The 22,115-nt window shown below is 40.5% G+C and overlaps 4 protein-coding genes and 1 non-coding gene across 5 annotated transcripts; 3 read left to right on the forward strand and 2 right to left on the reverse strand.

The window, feature by feature from the left end:
• Window positions 1-266: 266 nt before the first annotated feature.
• Window positions 267-11,773, reverse strand: LOC137945354 (pentatricopeptide repeat-containing protein At1g10910, chloroplastic). Its single transcript, XM_068791216.1, has 10 exons — window positions 11,502-11,773; window positions 11,216-11,300; window positions 10,621-10,884; window positions 10,151-10,453; window positions 8,719-8,823; window positions 8,450-8,549; window positions 7,461-7,780; window positions 1,126-1,302; window positions 899-1,027; window positions 267-762 (listed from the first exon to the last, which is right to left on the reverse strand). Exons 1-10 carry the CDS (start codon window positions 11,768-11,770, stop codon window positions 547-549), a joined length of 1,968 nt encoding a protein of 655 aa, XP_068647317.1. The 5' UTR covers window positions 11,771-11,773; the 3' UTR covers window positions 267-546.
• A 2,941-nt stretch (window positions 11,774-14,714) lies between these two features.
• LOC137945356 (tetraspanin-2) lies at window positions 14,715-16,717 on the forward strand. The gene is made up of 2 exons (XM_068791218.1): window positions 14,715-15,445; window positions 16,230-16,717. Exons 1-2 carry the CDS (start codon window positions 14,948-14,950, stop codon window positions 16,539-16,541), a joined length of 810 nt encoding a protein of 269 aa, XP_068647319.1. The 5' UTR covers window positions 14,715-14,947; the 3' UTR covers window positions 16,542-16,717.
• Window positions 16,718-17,381: 664 nt separating this feature from the next.
• Window positions 17,382-18,521, reverse strand: LOC137945355 (cytidine deaminase 1-like). The gene has a single exon (XM_068791217.1). It carries the CDS (start codon window positions 18,348-18,350, stop codon window positions 17,460-17,462), a length of 891 nt encoding a protein of 296 aa, XP_068647318.1. The 5' UTR covers window positions 18,351-18,521; the 3' UTR covers window positions 17,382-17,459.
• A 200-nt stretch (window positions 18,522-18,721) lies between these two features.
• Window positions 18,722-18,793, forward strand: TRNAC-GCA (transfer RNA cysteine (anticodon GCA)). The gene has a single exon. It is a non-coding gene; the product is annotated as a tRNA-Cys (tRNA).
• Window positions 18,794-19,740: 947 nt separating this feature from the next.
• On the forward strand, window positions 19,741-22,022 carry LOC137945979 (pentatricopeptide repeat-containing protein At1g62930, chloroplastic-like). The gene is made up of 3 exons (XM_068792102.1): window positions 19,741-21,599; window positions 21,693-21,779; window positions 21,889-22,022. Exon 1 carries the CDS (start codon window positions 19,812-19,814, stop codon window positions 21,552-21,554), a length of 1,743 nt encoding a protein of 580 aa, XP_068648203.1. The 5' UTR covers window positions 19,741-19,811; the 3' UTR covers window positions 21,555-21,599; window positions 21,693-21,779; window positions 21,889-22,022.
• The last annotated feature ends 93 nt before the right edge of the window (window positions 22,023-22,115 follow it).

A 22,115-nucleotide genomic window follows, 5' to 3' on the forward strand; every position in this document is an offset into this window, starting at 1 on the left:
TCTTAAACTCATTTACAAAAATTGAATCGAAAATTTTCTACTAGGAGTCTTTCTAAATTTTAGAACTTATTAGCTATGTCTATTATCTTCACAATTTATAATAAATTTCTATTAAACCTCATTAGAATTTTATTTGAAGCCTTAGAAGAAAAAAAACTTTATGTTTTACATCCACATGAGCCTGATTGTCATCATCTCACACATATGCTTCTCAGGTATCGATCGAGTCTCAACAATTGGCCTCGAATTTGTGATTTGTACTGAACGGAGGTAAATCTCATTTTTTTTTAATTGTAATCCTAGTCACAACAGCTCCAAACACATCAGCAAAGAGTTACAACTCAAAACGGGACCAAACTCAAGTCCTCACATTCGGAGTCCGACAGTCCCAGTGGGATTAAGACTCGAGCAGAATCGGGGCAAACTGGGGAAAACTCACCCAACATAGGAGGGGCAACGCACAAACAGATATATAAAACTTGGATTATACAAGTAGAAAGGCTCACCTTTACTATAGCACAACCCACCGTCAGCTCATCCTCCATTTCATTGTTTCCTTAGTTTTTTCGACATAATATGTTGCTTAGATAAGGTCTCTGCTAAAACTTGCCGGCCAAAGAGGTCGGACTTCTTGAGTAGTAAGTTTCTTGAAGATGAGTCCACCACATACCCCTGCCCAGCCATCCACTGCATCAGGTGCAAGAGCAGTTCCTTCTTTTCAGGTTTGCGAATATACCGCGACACAGCCAGTTGAAACACCTCCTGAACAGTTCACCAAACAGTAAATGCTGCTTTGGCAAAGATGATGACAAATTGAAGAATACTTTTATAGATTTACAGTATGTTGATAGAAAGAAATAGTAATGAAAAGATGAACAAAATGATCAGCTATTCATACCTGATTAATGCGATGACCAGAGTTATGTAATGCTTTGATCACATCATTGATTAAGTTTATATTGCCGAATCTCATAAAAGCTAACACAAATCTCTTTGTAGAGTACCGGGAGATATGCGGCAGATTATCCTTAACCAAATGATGTTTGTTAGAAACTAATTAATTGAGAATATTCATTAAACACCTATAAGATGTTCAATTACCAGCAAAAGAAAATCAGATGATACCTTCAGAACAACGTAAGCATCTTTATATAGCCCTCCATCAACCAAGATGTTCAGCACCTTGTCATGTAAGGCCTTAGATATCGTCCTCTTGCCATATCTCAACATGTTATAAACAGAAAAGGCATCTAATGAGGCTCCAGCTCGACCCAGCTGTAGAATCAGATCAGTACAAAGCTCCTGCATATAATAACTCAAGTCAGATGCTTCAAGCCAAGGTTGCAAATCTTGAGATGTCAGCATCATATTTTCTTTTGAGATCAGATATCGTATCAGATGCCATAAAAACTGAGACATCTCGGCCAATACAAGACAGATCAGCAGAGTCAAATGATTGTTCCTGATTTCAATTAAAACACCCTAATTTAATATATTGTACAATAAAAGACGTTGAAATGATTACGTATCCTTACCCTGAAAGGGTTAATATGATTTTTTCTTTAGTTGATTGATTTCTATCTCTGAAAAAAAAAAAAAAAAAAAAAAAAAGAGAGACAATGAAATTCCGGCTTCACACCACAATGCAAAAGGAGTTTCCAACCATCAATGATTGGTGAAAGATCCCTAGTTAGCCAAAAAATCTAAGATACAATTACAAGTACTTAGCGTCCCATGATGCATTTGTACAAAACATAGAGCTTTAACCTCTTGGACTCCATTAAAAAATCTCCATATCTTGTATTCCTTCATCTAACTGACAACAATTGTTGAATCCCCTTTGATTACTAATTTAATTGAGAACATTAGACACATAACACAATGCTTTGATTTCAGCTTTAACCAAGTCTTAACTTCCTACTGGGCCCGAGAATGATCAAACACTTCTGCCCACGAATTCCTCACCACACTCACAATATCAGTTCACCTCTGATTACCTATTGAGCTGTCATCAAAGTTTAGTTTACGAAATCCCACTGAAAGAGGGATTCATGATGTAAGCTGAGGTAGAGGTTGTGCATTGAAGGTAGCAACCAGATTTTAGTGATTCCAGATCAAACCAATGGCAGAGGAGGTAAGCCTGCTTGTCCATATAAGAATTACCTGAAATATAACTTTCAACGTGCACAACAATAGTGTTGGATACTCCATTCAACGTAGCTTTGTTCATTTCCTTCCAAAGCAACCAAGGGACAACAGTTATTGCGCCTTTCCTAAGTAATTTGCCTCTGGCAGGAAGGTTCGAAATATAATATTGTTTGATAAAAAACTGGGAAAGTTCTTGGGGCCCACAAATGAATCCTGAATTTATTAAAACAGCACCCTATATAGAAAAGGAGACTAGGGAATGCGACAGAAATTGATCTACTGATTCATCTGCCAAACCACAAAATTTGTGTAGAGAATCAACCACTATTCACCACCTTCTCTGAAGTTCATCACAAGGATTTTCTTATGTGCAGCAGTCCATAGAAAATATAAAACCGTTGGAGGACCTAATAATTTCCAGATGAGAGCTATTTTACCCATTTCTACAATATTTATATGGTGAAGAGAGAGAGAGAGAACCGACCAGAAGCTGTTAGAGTCCAGATTCTGTTGTTTCTTCATCATTTAAGACTTTTTTGTATTGGAATTTCCATGCTGATGTTTTATTTTCAGAGTGTTTAGAATCTTGCACAGTGATTCCACTGTTAAAAGTTAAATGAAAAGCCTACAAAATTGCCTTTGACGTGATCAGTTTCCACCCAAACGTCAGACCAAAAGAGTTGTTGTCTGAATTTACATGATGTCTGAGAAAGGGAATGAATGTTGCTAACATTTACAGATTGTTCTCCAAAAAAATTTCGGCTCTATAAGAGGGACCGCTATGGAGAACCAAATATCAGGCTCAAAACACATTTTCTGTCAAGAACCAACCACCATCAAGTTCATTTGGGGCCTTCATTGAAAGCATTGTCGAGACCACTCTCATGTGGGCAAAAACAATCAAAGGTTTTATGTCCTATACCACCCTTGGTGATCAGAAATCATTACAAGTTATTAGTCACCTTCAATTCTCCTCCTCTTCCTCAGCTCACTTCATGGATCACCCTTCAACTAGTAGTCTTTGTTATAACCAGGGGCTAAAACCAAGCATAATAAACCATAAATCCAAGAGTATAATCACCACGAAACATACAAACCACATAGAAAACGCAATATGGGCATAAATAACGGTAAATCAACAGCAAAACACAAGAGGCAACGATCTTACGTGGTTCGGCGACAGCCTACTCCACAAGAGGGGACGAGAATCCACTAAAACGAAATGGGGTGAAGCTTTGCGGCTTCAAGCATACAAAACCGAGCTCCTACACAAAGTCAAGCTCCGATTTCTCCCTCTACGAACCCCTTCTTTCTCTGCGCAGAGAATCCCTAAATCTCGTCTTCTCAAACCTCTCTTCCTCCTCTTAATCCCTAAATCCAGAGAGCTCCCGATTTTATCCCGTAATCGGGTCCCTACGCGGATACGAACTGGGTAATCAGTTCGGGTCGGGTAATTGGATTCAAGACACCCGATTAACAAATCTCCACCTTGGCTTGAATTCGATTACTTATCTCTGAAAAACTGAACCTGTCTATCGCCATCTCCACCTTGCCTCCTAGGGCATCTGAATTGAGCAGCATCACTACCCGTGACCGCTTCACGGTAGTTAGAGGGCTCTGGAAACTGAACGGTTTCTCACAACAACGACTCCCTACTGCCTCTACTAGTAACACCTGGAGAACCTCACTGCAATCTCTACCTGCAACCACTGCTGCCTCTGCCTCTGCCTGCAACCACTGGAAGACTTGTCTGCTACCATGACTCCCTCTGGAATCAATGACTCTCAGTCCTCTAGCAACAGCGAGTCTCCACGGCTCCAGCCTCTGGCAACGGCGAGTCTCCACGACTCCAACCTCTAGGCAATGGCGAGTCTCCATGACTCCAGCCTCTGGCAACGGCGAGTCTCCACGACTCCAGCCTCTAGGCAACGGCAAGTCTCCACGACTCCAGCCTCTGGTAACGGCGAGTCTCCAAGATGTTCCCAACAGACCGGTCTCTGCTATAGGTAATGCATAAGCGACTATGTCGGCGTAGCCGTACTTATGACCTCAAACTCTACTTGTTCACTGATAAGCCCTAACCGAATATTTCACAGACTAGTCGTGTGAAAAAACTGCATCTGAAGATAAGGAACCTACTGCAGTACCTGTGACTGTACTGCCCTGAAGCACATAAAAGGTTACCAACCTTTTCCCCTTTCATCACAACCAGTGTCCCTATACAGACCTCCAAAAAACTCCACCTTCAGCTATATATCTGCAACCAAGGTAATCAAGAGAACCTAGAGAAAACAAAACAAAAACCTAGTACATGCCGAACTTCTTACAAAATTCTCACTAAACCGCCATACATCTTGATCTGAACCGTTCCAATCCCAAACAGTCTTACAGAGCAAAAATTCCCATCAAAACTGTACCACCATCTACCTACTGATATGTCGCAGAAAAATCCTAGATAGGACAAGTGGTAGGAACGGCTCGAATCAAGTATCTACTCACCCTGTGAGTGTGTAGCCCTCAACTGTGAGAACATATTCTGAACCAGCAGAATGATCTTCAGCAAACCTAGCAACCTCTTCCTTTTCTTCTCTTTTCTCCTTCTCTTTCAATTTTGGACAGTCTCTTGCAAAATGACTGGTTGATGACAATAATAGCACTTGCCCCCTTTCCCCTTTGACTTCGGCCTAGAACGGCCACTGCCTCCAGAATCCTTCTCCTTCGTTCACCCTCGAACAAATAGACCATCTACTTGCTCCTCGCTCCCACTGGTAGACACCTTCTTCCTCAACTTGTGAGAGTATAACGATGCCTTAACATCCTCCATAGAGATGGTATCGTGCCCATGGAACATAGTCGTAACGAAGTGCTCATAGGATGGGGTTAAAGAGCATAGCACAATCAGTGCTTGATCCTCATCTTCCATGGTAACATCTATATTTCTCAAATCCATAATAATCTTGTTGAACTCATTAAGATGGTCTTTGAGAGATGCACCTTCCTTCATCCGAAGAGTGTAAAGTCGTTACTTCAAATACAGCCTATTCGTGAGAGATTTAGTCATACAAATACTCTCCAACTTCAACCACAAACCAGTTGCTGTCATCTCATCTGCAACTTCCCGCAAAACCTCATCGATCAAACACAACTGAATGGAACTGAGAGCTTTGATGTCAAAATCCTCTGTGGCTTCTTCTGACATCGTAGCTGGAAGCTTATCCTTTCCATTCAATGCTCTGTGGAGTCCTTGCTGTACTAACATGGCACGCATCTTCACGCGCCACAAACTGAAACTCATCTGCCCATCAAATTTCTCTAATATATACTTCGTAGTCATAATTACTGAAATACCCTCGGTCACAAAAAATGCTCAGATTTCTTAAATCTTCTCTCTGACCTCTCTCATAAACGAAATTTCTTCCCTCTCGTCACTTCCAAACTCCAACACCGAACAGTGCCCAAAAAAAAAAATTCTTCTTCCCCTCGGCATTGACAGAAACCACCAACCAGTGCCAAAAAAAAAAATTCTTCCTCCTTGGCACTGTCAGACACCACCAACCAGTGCCAAAAAAAAAAAAAATTTTCCTTCCTCCTCGGCACTATCAGACACCACCAACCAGTGCCCAAAACAAAAAAAATTCTTCCTCCTCGGCACTTCCAGAAACTACCAAATGGAAGCTCTTCCCGTCAGCGGAAACAGAGAGAAACAAATGGAATTCCGGTGCCGACGCCAGAAAACCTCACTCTGATACCACTTGTTATAACCATGGGCTAAAACCGAGCATAATAAACCATAAATCCGAGAGTATAATCACCACGAAACATACAAACCACATAGAAAACGCAATATGGGCATAAATAACGGTAAATCAACAGCAAAACATAAGAGGCAATGATCTTACGTGGTTCGGCGACAGCCTACTCCCCGGGAGGGGACGAGAATCCACTAAAACTAAATGGGGTGAAGCTTTGCGGCTTCAAGCATACAAAACCGAGCTCCTACACAAAGTCAAACTCCGATTTCTCCCTCTACGAACCCCTTCTTTCTCTGCGCAGAGAATCCCTAAATTTCGTCTTCTCAAACCTCTTTTCCTCCTCTTAATCCCTAAATCCAGAGAGCTCCTGATTTTATCCCGTAATCGGGTCCCGACACGGATCCGGACCGGGTAATCGGTTCGGGTCGAGTAATCGGATTCAAGACACCCGATTAACCGTCTTAAACTTAAATTCTAGTGGAAGTTCAATGAGTAATCTTGGGCCAATTGGCACAGAAGCGGTTGTTAGAAATCACACTAAGAATTTTTTTCTAGAATTATTGGGTCTTATTGAAATAATAGATTCAGTTTATACTAAAATTTTAGCATTATTGCAAGAAGTCAACCTCTTCTGTCAAAAATTTCAGTCCCCAACATAATTGATGGTCACTCTGCAATAGTGGTCAATTGGATGAAGGGATCAGCTCCATCTCCATGGAGGTTTCTGCATATATTTGAGAAAATCATGAATGTTTGTTTTTCATAAATAGTCCCACATGGATTAGTGAGAACAAATATATTGAGTTTATTAGTTGGGAAAGAGGTTTCCTAAGATGACTAGTCAATTTGGAATAGGCCTTGGACCCAACTTCACATGGTATCAGAGCAGGCACTCGTATGTGGGAATTATCTACTTGTAAGAACCCAGAGGGCCTACACGTGAGGGGGAGTGTTAAGAAATAGTCCCACATGGATTAATGAGAACAAATATGTTGAGTTTATTAGTTGGGAAAGAGGTTTCCTAAGATGACTAATCATTTTGGAATAGGCCTTGGACCCAACTTCACAATTGATTATGCCTTTCTGAATTCTTCTTAAGCAATAAAAATCAAATCGATCATTCAGAAGAAAAAAAATTGTGTTAGTTTAAAATTTTAAAAACACACAAAAAATTAAACAAAAATTGTCTAACATGAATCTCATAGTCAACCAGATCACCTCATTGATTAGTCACAACTCCAAGTGACACCTCATGATGTCTCACAGACCAAGCCAAACCCTAGACAACTAGGTCGAGGTGCACAACTCGCTTCAACAGTAAACCCTGCTTTGAAGATTAGATTGTTCCAAACCCTACTCATCAGTATTGGACAATGAGCCACAAATTTATTGGTTAAATCATCTCACCCATGTGCAACGATTTTTCTTGAGAAAAGGCATAAGCAATTATCTAAACTTCTCACAAAAATAAGTCAGGGATCATCACCACAAGTTAATCATTTCATCCAGAAGCAATGACAACAAAGAGAAGCTGCATCACATGTTTTAGATAAACTTTACCTCGTCCAGCTGATACCCTTTGCCATGCATGTCCTCAACCATCCGATATCCAAGTTGATATAGCCTTTCTTTAGCAAAATACTTAATTAAAATACGAAAAGTCTTACAATCAGGGGATATGGCCATCTCATCCATCTTCTTTAGCAACTGCATCACACTGTCCATTTCACCTGCTCGGCAATAAGCTGTGAGCAGGGTATTCAACATAACCAAGTCATATTTGACAAAACAGGCCTCAAAATCCCTTGCTAGCTGCTTTGCTTCATCAACTTGGTGACTTCTACAGTAAGCGGAAATCATAATACTGTAAGCATAGCCATCTGCACTTACAAGGAGAAAACTGTCAACAACTTCAAGGCTGAAAATTAATGATTATTTGTGGTTAAGGCCTTTGGTTCAATTCACACATGGAGTGTTTCACATGTGAGATTTTGAGTTTAAGTCTCACCAGGAGGCAGATTGGGGGGTGGGTGACAACTTCATGGCTGAAAATTAATGATTATTTTTTGCTACGGCCTTTGGTTCAATTCACACTTGGGGTGTTCCACATGTGTGATCTTGAGTTTAAATCTCACCAGAGGGGGGAGGGGGCGCCTGTAGGACATTTGTCTAATGCTCTCTGTCTACACCAGGGTTTTTCAACCTACTGAGAATGGGCAGTTTGGGGGTCTGACTCGCCCCTTCTTTTCATGGCAAGTCCTCTCTGACCAACCGTAAGTCTGGCTCTGGACTCAGGTTGAGCCGACCAAACTTGGCCAACCCTACCCAATTTGAAGATCCCGGGGGGGTTCCAATTCTGGGTCAGAAAACCCTGGCCTAAGCAACATTAAAGCTTATAATGTAAATATAAGCTTAATATCCTCTCCCCAATTGTAATAAAGAGAAAACAGTGCTTATATTTACATGTCATTAAAAGTCACTATCATAAGTCCATAAGTGTGTAGTAACAATAAAAAAAAAACAAATTTTGTGTTACTGTAACGCCCTACCAGACTTCACATCTTTATTCCTTATATCATTGAAAACTGCTCTAGCTTCATCAATATGTCCTGCTTTTGCAAGGCCATCCATCAACAAACAATACGGCATCTACAAGTTACAGGATAACAAAAATGATAACTACAATAAAGTGAAATAAGATAAAAATTATATAAATCCCTTTAAGAAAATTTTAAGCATATAAAATTAAAAATAAACAACAGACTTTCCACACTTTAATGTAATTGCCGTAGATGAAATTAAATGAGATACTGTGTACCTCCTCCTGAGCATGTCCCAATTTTTCCAATTCAACCAATAATTCTCTTGACTTTTCAAAAAATCTTCCTCTGACATATACCTTGAGTAAAGTAGTCAAAAGCACCTAGAAAGTGAAAAAGAAATGCAACTGAGTAGTTCAATAATAGAGAAATAGGGTAAGGAGCAACTGACAATAACATCCACAAATGCAGTAAAAGCTAATAGACAGTAAACTATTTCCCCTTTTCTTCAAATATGAGAGAGAGAGAGAGCGCGCACATACAACAAATCAGATTCAATGGGAAATATTAATCAATCAATCTGGTAAAATGCCTCATAAAGCTACAAGAGAAGAATCCTTACCATCTTACAACTTGTTAGTACATAAATGTGGGTGGGTGGGTGGGTTTGGGGGGATTGGAAGTTACACACATTTCAGCTATGCAGTGCCAACCATGGACATCCTCTAAACTTTAATCTTCACACCAAACCATCTCCTCAACTCACAAATAGCTAAACAATAAACCATTTCTTCGATTAAGATGGCACATGATTTTGTCAAAGAAGGCATCGTAGTGCAAAACATTTGAAAATAGAATAGCAGGCCCAGCTTAACCTCAAAAAAGGGCTTCCACATCCCAACCTTCAAAGGGGAGGCCAAGATGACAGCTTGAGTGCTTATATTCTGGGGATCATTCAAGTCAAAGGCTATTTAAATTGATACCCAAGAAGATCTTCTTCTTTCTTTATCAATGCAGGGAAACCAAAAGGTAATACCTTTCAACAGGTCTTTATGAACAATTGAGGTATAATGTTTGATTTATATCGGAGAAATAGGGGAGTTTGCACTTCCCTACAGAAGGTTAATTTGGTTCTCTAGGATTCCAAAAGTGAACCTACCACTTACTCTCTAAATCCAAACCAGGTAAAATGCTACCAAAATTTCATGTTACATTTATTTTTAAGTATATGACACCAGAGCTTCTAGTGAAAGAGTGCCCTTTTAAAAGCTAAGTTAACCCAGTTTTTCTTAAAAATATTCCTTGGTACACATGAAACCAATACATTAAAGCATCTAAAGGCAATGGAAAAACAGAGAAAACTCAATTTTGAACCTAGTCAATGCAGAGAAAGAGCAACACTGAAATTTAAAGTGGTGCAAAATATACTTTTTTCCAGATATACTGAATCAATTATGTATAAAAAAAATTAAATCTTAAACAAGCAGTAAGCCAACTAGTTAAAAGTAGCATTTGCTTTTTTTTCTTTTGAATGGCAGGATAAAATTTAAACTAAAGCAGCCTCTGTACATATTTTAGACAGTTGGCTATTTCAGCTTAAAGCATAAAACTGTCCATATTTACCTAAAAACACTAGAAAACAATTTGTGCCAAACCTCAAAACTGGAGAGAAGTCAGAAAGATAACCAGATTACAGACATAGTAACAAACCTTATTCGGTACTAACCCTGCAGATGTCATATCTTGAAGCAACTTATCAGCCTCTTCACAATTCCCTTCCACTGAATATGCATTAAGCAGAGAACTGTAGTGAAATATATTAGGAACCAGACCATCATCCTTCATCTGCTGAAAGAAGGTTTTTGCTTCTTTGACTAGATTATTTGAAGCACAGATAGCTAAAAGAGTTCCATATATTACTTCATCCATTTGCAAGCAATTAGCTTTCATTTCCTGGATAATCTCAAGTGCTTTTGGGTAACCAAGTTTAGCCTTCATACACCCTGAGAGCAGCTAAGGTAACAAAAACCCACACTCAGAATGGGAAACCAGGGAATTTTATAAAATAAATGAGTTTATGAAAGGAAACCAGTCCAAATCACAAAAGTTCAATCCTATTACATAACACCCCAACAAAATGATTTTGGGGAGAAGATTAGTATAGAGTGAGTATATCTTACTGTACTATAAGTCACCACATCCGGCTTTAGACCACCCTTCTTCATTTCACTAAACAACTTCAGACTGCTGTCAAATTTTCCATTCCTAATCAGACAACCTAGGACAGCATTACAAATGGATACATTATGTCTAGTAGAGTCATCTTGTATAGTGCTATAAGCTTGAAGAGCCAGTTTGGGATCATGACTCTTTCCCATGAATTTGATAAAACTGCTATAAGAGGCAAAGTTTGTTTTCCCACGACTCTGCATCCAATAGAAAATCTGCAATATGCCAACACCACCATTGTTCAGACTTCATCAGAAACATCATAAGAACTATTTCCAGGTGTGGAACTAAAAAACACCAGGAAAAGCAATCATCCAAATAACCTCATTCCTCTGTTTTTATATAAAATCATGATTACCCTACTAGTCAAGACAAGAAATCTCGCCTAGATCCAAAGAAAAAATAAGAAAGCAACTAGAGCACTTAACTTTATAAATTCAAATAGTTCATTAAGCTACAGTTGACCCAAATTTAAGAACAAAACCAGTTGCTGAAAAACTCAAATGAATAAACATCTACAATGCAAAGGTTATCTAGTTCAAATACCTGAGAAGCATCCTGCCACCTCTTAGACTCCCCGAAATATCGTAAGATGATGTTCAAATCTTGCACCTGCAACACCTGCTCCGTACTGCACATGTAAAGTAAAACCCACTAGTTATGCTCAGTTTCCCAATTAGCTCAACGACGACACAATCATAATGCAAACTACCAATGAGCTACAAAGAGCAAGAAGGAACTGCCCAAGTTCCTAGCATTCCAACCGTAAGTCCTAAGCACAACGAAGCCAATTAACCAGCCGAACAGAGGCTTGACAAACATGAAGAAGTACCTGGAGAGAGAGGAGGCCAAATCGGTAGATTTCTGAACGGCGGCAACAGCAGCGCGTCTAGAGGACAAGCTGACAGCATGGTTGGGCTTTTCAACGACGTCAGCAGGAGAAGAAGAAGAAGAAGAACGCGGAGTTCTCTCGGAGCACGCAACGGAACAAACCCTGCAGGAATCGCTCTTGGGAAAGATTGGAAGAGTCAGAGACGGAGCGGAGGAGAAGTAAGAAGCCGGAAAGGGCTGAACCCCGCCGGCAAGCGGGAAAATCTGCATTTTCTAATCCCGCTGTTTCGTCCCCTGTTTGTTCCACATCCATGATGAGTTAGCGATAACGAGCCAGACCGGACTGAGACAAGGAGACTCGCGAGTCTCAAATTCAACGAGCACGATGTACGCCGTACGTACGACGTTAAGAAAGATTAACATTCAAAATAAGCTTTTTCTTGTATTATTTAATTTTTATTTATCAAATAAAAAAGTTTAATTAATAATAAAAATCACTTAATTTTTCATAAAATATTAAATATTAAAAAATCATATAAATAAGCAAAATGTTAAAAATAATGTTATTATATCATATAAAAAATCAACTTAAAATCATGGTTTATCTTAAATAACTCAAATAAAATTTTATTAAATTACCCTTACCCTCTTAGATAATGGATACGGAATGAAACCCCTATGCATTTTTGTTCTATTTAATAAACAGCTATTGAAGGAAATGGAATAAAATTAAAAAATTAAAACCCTTAGGGTATGTTTGTAACTTCGGAAAAGAAATAAAAAATAAGAATTTGATCATTAGTATTAAAAAAAAAGTAAAAATAATTTTTTATCATTATCTTATTTTGATTTACTATTTTTTAAAATAATAATGATCAAAAATTTTATTTTTTATTTTTTTGTTCTATGGGTTCTAAACAAACCCTTGTGGAATAAAACCTTAATGCATTTTGTTCCATATTCCGACCAAAATATGCATGACAAGTATTTTACTTAGAAACTTATAAAAAATTTCTTGTTGTGATTGGGATAGTTTGAAGAAAATAATCTATTGTTGATTGATTTAAGTGAAGACTAAACATAAGCGTTCCTAAGTATAAAAATGGCCTATGAAAATACTAATTAAACGTTGAGCCTAGATTGGTCCAATTAGCAGCAGCTATTGACACCTTTCTTCTTCGCAAGATCGAGTCCAACCAGCAAAGTCTGCAAACACAGAGGTTGTTGTGGTCCTGGGTTAAGTACTTATGTCTTTCACTTTTAACAGGTTGGTTTTTTGGATAATATTGGTTAGGTACGTAATATTTGGTATCAAAACAGGTACTACGTCGCGAGTTCGATTTGCCACGGTGGGTGATCACATCACCCAGACCTAGGCCAAGGCCATGTTGTGATAATGTAACAAATATCCCTTCCCCTCATTGCTATGTGGGTAAAATCGGTGGGTATATTGTTATAGTCATGTATTAAGTACTTATGTCTTCTGTTTCTAATATGCTTGTTTTTTGGATAGTATTAGTTAGGTGTATATAAGACGTCAAATGCGATTCCCAACTGATCTACACGGGAGTTTGTATACGGATATAGTCTGCTAGCCGTTCATGACACTCGGGCATTTTCACAGTCACCCAGACCTAGGCCAAGGCCATGTTGTGATAATGTAACAAATATCCCCTCCCCTCATTGCTATGTGGGTAAAATTGGTGGATATATTGTTATAGTCCTGTAATAAGTACCTATGTTTTTTGTTTCTAATATGCTTGTTTTTTGGATAATATTAGTTAGGTGTATATAAGACGTCAAATGCGATTCCCGACTAATCTACACTGGAGTTTGGATACGGATATAGTCTGCTAGCCGTTCATGACACTCGGCATTTTCGCTCTCCGCGCGGCATTTTCAAGAACCAAAACAAAACAAACGTATCACTTTCGATTGAAGAAATTCTGCAGAAAAGTTCTGAGCAAAGGGCACTTTCATCTTTGAGACAACTTACCGGGCGGAAACGTCGATCCTTCCGTAAAAAGGAAAAGTTGCTCGACAGTGTCCTTGCGTGCGTCACAGAAGATCAAATATTGAAAGAAAAGCAGGTACTACAGGAAGAAATTCGGCGCTCCCTACTAATGATCCTCGTCTTCTTTAAGGAGAAATCTCCTTCTTCAGTGATCGATGGCAATTTCTTGTTTTCGATGCCCAAATCGCCTCATAAATTGACATATTCTCGTCTTGTACTCTCGTACTGCATCGGTGGAATTTCAAAAGAAAGAGTGAGAGAGAGAGAGACGGGCCTCTGTTGCTCTACCGCGATGCTCATTAGTCGAAAGAGTCAAATCACCGAAGACACAATACAAAATTGAAAGGTCATAAATTTGATGAAGCCGATGATAAAAAAGTGAAAGAGAAATGAAACTAATCAAAAACCAATTAGTGTGCACTTAAGTGGTGAGTGAAAGTACTGACGCTCAATTAGTCGAAAGAGTCAAATCACCAAAGACACGCAATACAAAATTGGAAGGTTATAAGTTTGAAGCTGGACTATAAGAAAGTAAAAGTAGAGTGAAAATAATACAAAACCTATTAGTGTGCACTTAAGTGGTTAATGAAAGTGAATTACTTATGTTCGATTAGTCAAAAGAGTCAAAACATGAACAACAATACAAAATTAAAAAGTCATAATTTGATGAAGTCGATGATAACTTAGTACAAACTTAAATTACTTCAAAATTCTATAAGACATTTGAAGTGTTATTTCGCTTGCCTCACTACCAAGATCCTAATTGTGTTAGCTAATTCAAGTCCAATTAGGTTATAATTTACTAAATTAGCAAATTAGCTTGGTATTATTATAAAAAAAATCCCGGCACTTTTCTACGAGTAGCAAAAAAACGAGCGCGGCCGCGGACTTTCCCAAAGTAAATAAATCGGCGTCTTTCGAGAAACTCTAAAAACGTCGAAGCGCTGACGCCGAAGTTTCTATACTTGTCTGTTTACGTGGCAGCTTCTTAATTTACCGGCTCCTACACTTTTACGCGTCTTCTTCTCCAGCCTCTCTAAACCTGGGAATCAGAAGCTGTAAATGAGAATGGACCAGAAGTGTAAAATGATTTATTTTCCAGTGTACACATGAGGTCAGCTTCCACCATTATTGCATAATCGAGGACCAAAAGAGAAAAACGATTTATTTTACAGAGAGTAAACAGTCGACAACTTTCACTAATCGGGCCTCCTTTTCTTCGTTAAAAAGACGACAATCATCCAAATCCCTAATCTTCAACAGCAACCCTCCTCGTTCTCACTTTTCTTCCTGCCACACAAAAAGGTTCCTCTTCGATAGTTCCCGTCTGCGTTTAATCAAATTCGCAATCGTCTCATTCCATCGACGTGATTCAGTTCAATTCTCCGGATAATAAGAGGAGCTCTCAACTGTTCAAGTTGAAATTGAGATCGATGGCGGTGAGCAACAACATCACGGCCGTGCTGAACTTCTTTGCGTTCCTCTGCTCCCTCCCGATAATCGGCGCGGGAATCTGGCTGGCGTCGAAGCAAGACAACGAGTGCGTCCACGTGTTCCGTTGGCCGGTCGTCCTCCTTGGCGTGCTCGTCCTCCTGGTCTCTCTCGCCGGCTTCGTAGGGGCGTACTGGAACCGGCAGGGGCTGCTGGCGGTCTACCTCTTCTCCATGGCGGTGCTCATCGTCCTCCTCCTGGCGCTCCTTATCTTCGCTTTCGTCGTCACGCGGCAGGACGGCTCCTACGCCGTTCCCGGCAGGAACTACAAGGAGTACCGGTTAGACGGATACTCGGACTGGTTGAGAAACTACGTCCAGAATTCAGGGCACTGGGAGCAGATCAGAAGCTGTCTCGCCCTATCTGACGTCTGTCCCCGGCTTGCCCGGGAGTTCTTCACTCCGGATCAGTTCTTCCTGGGCGACGTTTTGCCTCTCCAGGTGCGTTTTCCAAATTTATTCTCCTTGATTAACTTTATTTCACAAATGCCACTGTGTCTCAGTCTTATAATACTCTCTCTTTCTCGATTCAAAGAGAGTCAAAAAAAAATTCTAGCAGTCCACTAGTGTTGTCTGAGAGTGGTAGGTAAGCATGAAATTTGGGCCGTCCAGTTAGCCACAGGGCCCACACTATTTGATTTCGGTATCCTTCAAGCCGATCCCTCCGCTAACTATGTGGGGGCAGATTTTGGACCGATACTGTGCTCAATTATGTAGCTGCCACTTTAATATTAAAATTCCTCTTCCTCGTAATTAGCAGCGAAAGAGACTTCCCATTATAAAACTGTGACTCACTTTAGGAGTATAAAAGAAGCAAGATGCGTTTGGATATTTTTGGGCTTGGTGCCAGCTGTTTATCGACTACAGAAACTTTGTAGAGAATTAAACGAAGACTAAAACGGGGTTGTACCTGGTTAACCCAGAATTAATAGAGGTTGGACTGGAGATCTCAATCTAGAAAATCCTTCAGAACGAATTGCACTCAAGTCTCAGAATTTTACAATTATAATTGCAATATGAGAAATGAATTTTATATGAAATAAGCAGAAAAAAAATTGTACTTACCCATATATGAGTTTTTCATTTGACTTTGTAACATATTGGAGCTCCAATTCAGGACTCTCATTGGTGAACTAAGATTAAGTTGTTTACTGGAGATTAAGAAAAAGATTGAATATGAGCCTAAAGTGTGTCACGTTAATTGCCAATTTGGGATGATTGGCAGTCGGGTTGCTGCAAGCCTCCCACGGTATGCGGGTACACGTATGTGAACCCAACGGTGTGGGTGAACCCGGTGAACTCGATGGCGGATGCGGACTGCAACATCTGGAGCAACGACCAGAGCGCGCTGTGCTACAGCTGCAGCTCCTGCAAAGCCGGCTTGCTGGGCAACCTGAGGAAAGAATGGAGGAAAGCCAACACCATCCTCATCATCACGGTTGTAGTGCTCATCTGGGTCTATCTCATCGCCTGCAGCGCCTTCAAGAACGCCCAGACGGAGTCCCTCTTCCGCCGCTACAAATTCGGCTATGCCTAGCACAACTACTGGTCCTCATTTCTCCCTTTTCGTACGAGTAATTTACATGGTGTGAGTGTTTTTTTTTTCTTCAAAATTTGCTATGTTGTAAATCGGTGGCGTGTAGTTTTTATTCTTTGGAATATGAAGATCGGATTTTGCAAATATCTCTAGTGGAATCTGGCATTGTGGAAGCAGTCTTTGTGAATGTGAACAGAAACGAGCAAAAAAGGAGAACAGGGTGGGGTGCTACCGCCCGCCGGACATGTTCTCACGGCCGAATAGTGGGCAGCAGGAGCTGCTATTTGCAGTTACTAAGCACCTGAGAAGCTGAAAGCCCACAAAAAAGGTGAAAAACAAAAGCGTCCTCGGTAGTATTAGTTACTCTTTAAGAAAAATTGTGCTGGAAATTTTGGTTTAACCAGACGTGTTCTTTAAGCCCTCTACTAGAAAATCTTTTTTGATTGTTTTGTTGGAGCCGACTTGTACCTCGTAGAATCCAGGTCAGGTTAGATCACCCCGAGTCCAAGATGGACTTTAGGCAAATTGGACGGGCTCGTAGGAAAATAAAAGTGGTTAGTCCACATCTAAGCAGTCTCCCATATCCTGGGTTGACCCACCAAACCGCGGAGGGGGAGGGGGTTCGGATTGCCGGGTCGACTCGAGGTCTCTAGTACATGACACCTTGGTCTAATCTTATAAGATGTGAATGTATCAGCATCAATCCATCGTGCTTTGTCGACGTGGCAATGATAATCAGAGGTAAACAACCCAGCGGGTGGTGAAGGGACAAAGCGTCCATTGATCCAACTCTCACGACCACTTGTTCTTCCATCTTCACAAACAGCCAAAACATAGCAGTTGTTGTTGAGCATTGTTCCACAAGTCGAATAGACGAATTGAACCGAACAATTTTTTTAATTTTTTTCACCGATTCAATCAATCGGAATGCGAATGAATCTTGGCGGATTTACGACATCGGAAGACCCTGAAATCGCATTGCGGCGAAATCGCCTGAATCAGCAACCGCACGGTGCTCTCCTGCCTCACCACCGCGTCTTCTTTCTCCACCAGCGCCACGGCGTCAATCTCCTCGTACCCCCCACTCCCGCGGGCGACGTAAGCCACAATCGCCGCGTGCAGAGGCCCCAGGCTCGGGCTGTACGCCGCTGACTCCGAGTAGGATCCAGTAAAAACCCGGCCTCGCGAGTCCCTCAGCGCCACTCCGGACGGGCAACCAGTATACGGAGCGTGGGATCGGTTTGCCGCCTCGACCGCCGCGTCTCTCAATTCCTCTTCCGCCCCGTCCGTCCCGTTGCGCGGCGCCCAAACCAGCTCGTTGCTGGGGGCTTCCAACAGGAGCGGAGCCTCCTTCTCGAGCAGATCGTCGGGCCCGAACTGGTGCGGCAGGAGGTAAGACAGCGGCTTGTAGGTGACCTCCTCCGCTTCGGTTGTCACAAGGATCTTGATCTCCGACGCGCCGCGGATCTCCTGAAGAAATTGCCGGCAATGGCCGCAGGGGATGGAGGAGACAGCGATGTACTCGATCTTGGTGGCGCCATTGATGACAGCGTTGGTGATCAAGAACTGCTCCGCGTGTACCGAATGGTGCAAAGGGAGGCCGGGGAACTCGAGGTTGACTCCGATGAAGATCCGGCCATCGGAGGACAATCCGACGGCGCCGACGTGGAACTTGGAGATGGTCGGTCTTGCAAGCATCTTGGCCGATTTGGTAAGGGATGCGAGGAGGTCGAGCACGGTGCCGCCGCACTTCTGGACGAGGGCTTCCACCTCGTCCGATTCCATTACGAATTTAGCCGTCCCGGCCATGAAAGATCTGGATACGCAGCAGAAAATAAAAATAAAATGATAATAAAACGAAAGCCAAAATTTTGAAACTGAGAGCCTTCCCTAAGCGACAGCAAGCGTCGCCGTAGAGTTTTCGACTTGGGGTGAGAACAGAGAGAAAGGTGCGTGTTTGGCGTCTTCCCCGGGCGTTCACAGCCGAAGCCCGAGGGAGGTATAAATATAAAGCGTATTTCATCTTGTTGCTGAATAAATTAAAATGATAAGATGATCCAAAGCAAAATAAATGCACACGCGCGCGCAAGATCATTATCTGTCCATGTCTCGGGCCCCATCAACTTGATGCAAAGTGTACAAGGTGCTATATAAATATAACTAAGTTAAGTGACAACAAAGGGTCCTTAGCTCAGTGGTAGAGCATTTGACTGCAGATCAAGAGGTCACCGGTTCGAACCCGGTAGGGCCCTTTCAAATTTCATTAACTAATTTTTTCATTTAGTAACTCTTTTGTGGAAAATAACAAATATCAAGGCCAATTAATTAATGCAAATGTTAGTTACTTATAAATATAAAATTATTGGTAAAATAATAACTAGCAATAATATTAGTTAAGCATATAATAAAGTATCTGAAATGAATATCTATAAAAATGAATGAGAAAAGAAATACGTGGAAAATAAGAATAAATAAAATCTAAGGTATTTAATTCATGATGCATCGAATATTTGATTTTTTTTTAAACTAAAAAATTGAAAATTGAATATGCTTAATTAGTTCGCCTACGTGTAAAGGAGCTGAGTAAGAGAGTTGCTGTCTGGTCGGTTTAAACTTTAAACCCTACACATATTCAGCATGCCGCCAAACCAGAGTTTCTGCAGGCCTCATCTCCTAAACAAGTACCGTTCGTAGCTAATTCTAGATTGCTGGTGCTCGGAACCTCAAACAGTGAAACTACTTTCAGTTCTCCCATGGTGTAAGGGATTAAGATGTATTCATACTTTCTGTTCTCCCTATCTGCGAGGGAGTAGAATGCATTCTCTTCCCCACCTGCACTACTCAAAGCTTTCGCTTCTCCGAGTGCCCGGTGGGGAGCCGCTCTCTCATTTTGCAACACCCCTTTTTTCTAAACTTAGGTTCCCCTCGATGGCGTTGTGTTCTTCTCCTTGTTATTCTGCTACCATTCTCTTCGACGCGAGCCCAAGTAGCTGTCGTTCGGAGGTTTTGTGTTCTTCGCGTTTTTCTTCGGCAGTCGCTGTCCGCGGCTTCAATCCAAATGGGAACGAGGATTTTGAGGTTTTGGAACATAAGAAAACCGAAAGCCTTATAAAATCCTTTCGCAGCTCCAACAAGATTAACGAAGCTGTCTCTCTTCTCAGGCGCTCTGTCCAGGCAAGTTCTGTTCCCTCTCTTTGGTCTTTCAATCTTGTTCTCGATAGCCTACTCAAATCCGGTAAACACCAATCAGCTTTGCATCTGTATAACTTCATGAAACGATTCAGAATTTCGATGGACCTTGTCTCGATTAACATCGTTATCAATTGCTATAGCGAAATCCATCAGACTGATCGTGCAGTTGAAATACTAAATGAAATGAAGGTCTCCCATATTACTCCCACTGTTGTTACCTATAACACTCTTATTAAAGGCTTTTGTAGAGAAGGTAGAACTGGAGAAGCGTTTGGGACACTTGATGAAATGCATGACAGGGGCCCGAGTCCAAATGACAGAACGTACTCAACTATCATTGATTTTCTATGTCGGTCCTCTCAATCAGAAGAAGCATTGGGATTAATTCACAAGATGTATCGAGTAGGATTAAAGCCCACAAGTGAATCTTATAACTCCATTTTAGCTGGTTTGTGTAAGGAAGGTCGGATAATTGTGGCTATAAGGCTTTATGCAAAGATGTTTAAAACGGGTAATAATGCTAATGTGCTTACCTATACTGCTCTTATTGATGGGTTGTGTAAAGCGAAGAAGTCCAAGGAAGCTCAAGGGTTTTTCAGTGAAATGATGGAGAAGAGGATTTCACCTAATGTTGTCACTTATACTGTCTTAATTGTTGGCCTCTCGGCTATCGGCAATTGGAAAGCAGCTACAGAAATGCATAATTTAATGTGTCGCAACGGGCTTAAACCAAATACTGTAACATTCACCGGGATCATGGGTGTTTTTTGTAGAGAAGGAAAAGTGGAAGAAGCTTTGAAACTCTTAGATGTGATGATAAACTGTGGTCCAAAACCAAATGATTACACTTGTAGTATTTTGATTGGTGGATTATGTAAGACAAAGAGATTAGAAGATGCGGTCAAATTATTTAAGCAAATGGAGTTAAGAGGTTATGCCAGTATTGTTCCCTTGAATACATTATTAGGTGGATTTTGTGAGCTTGGAAGGATGGAGGAAGCCACCAAGTTATTCAAAGAAACCAAGTTATTCAAAGAAACTATGGCAAAAGGATATAAGCCTGATGTTGTTACCTTCAATACCTTGATGGATGGATTCTGTAAAACTGGGGAGATTGAAGCTGCTAAAAATTTGTTTCGTGACATGGAAGGTTGGGATCTTGTTCCAAGCTTGGTTAGCTTTAATACTTTACTTCATGGTTTGTGTGAAAAAGGAGATATTGAATGTGCTTTAGACTTGGTTGAAGATGCAGTCAAGAATGGACAAATACCTGATGTGATAACTTACACTACATTATTGGATGGCCTATGTAAAGTCGGAAGGTTTCAGATTGCAGAAAATTTACTAAATTGGATGAATGAGAATAGGCTTGAGGTAGATGTTGTGACTTATTCATCTATTCTAAATGGGTATTGTAAGACAGGGCAGTTGGAGAGGGCACAAAAGATTCTCGGTCACATGTCCAAAAGGGGAGTTCATCCAAATGATATAACATATAAAGCTCTTCTTGAAGGTTTTTGTATGAAAGGAGACATTCAAGAAGCTATTAAAGTAGTCCATGAGCTTGTGGCTGCGAGGATTGCTGCATCTTCTCATACTGTTTCTCCTTTCCTTGACAATAATTCCACATTTGACCAGCTTGGCGAAATGTCTGAGTTGCTTCCATTTCTTTGTGAGAAACAAAAAAAGGAAGACGATCACTCTTATAATGATTTGGTGGATGTTCTTTCTGTGGAATTCAATCCTAAACAAGAGGGAAAAGCCAAAAGAAAAGCAGGAGGTAATAGTGGAAATGGTTTTGGAGTGTTCAAACCCAATTAGGTGAAACTGAGTTACCCTTTTCCTTGTGTGGTAAATATTCTAAAGGTATACACTAATCCAACATGAAGAAACCATTAACATTGTCATCAATTAAGCAATTATTAAAGAGTAATAATTAGTTTATACATTATGTTTCAGGTTGAGGTTATTCAATGTAACGAAGATAGAAAAATGAACTACTATTGACAAATGCATGTGTTAAGTGGGAGGTGATTGGCTACAAAGGTAAACAGAAAGCATCAATTTTGCCACTAGTGATGCATTTTATTTTATTTTTTTAAATTAGGTGATGCACCTGTCATATTGTGAAAAAAAACAGAGTTTGTCTCTCCAGGTACAGAAGTGGAGCTGAAAAGGTTGATGATCAACATCTATAGTGAAGGATACATGTAAGTCCTCATGAACCTTAATTTTGTTTAAATTGCCACCAACTGCTTGAGTGTTGAATTTTTTTATTATTTATGATTCTTTTTGTGCAATAGACTTGGATTTTTGCTGTTACTCTGTAATATGACCACCAAGAAAATTTTGAAGTATGTGGACAAGATACTCTTGATTTTT

The sequence above is a fragment of the Aristolochia californica genome, unplaced genomic scaffold, assembly GCF_029961685.1.
Source record: "Aristolochia californica isolate CCGP_79_NKW_82.1479 unplaced genomic scaffold, dmAriCali1.0.hap1 SCAF_12, whole genome shotgun sequence".
In the NCBI taxonomy this organism is placed as follows: domain Eukaryota; kingdom Viridiplantae; phylum Streptophyta; class Magnoliopsida; order Piperales; family Aristolochiaceae; genus Aristolochia; species Aristolochia californica.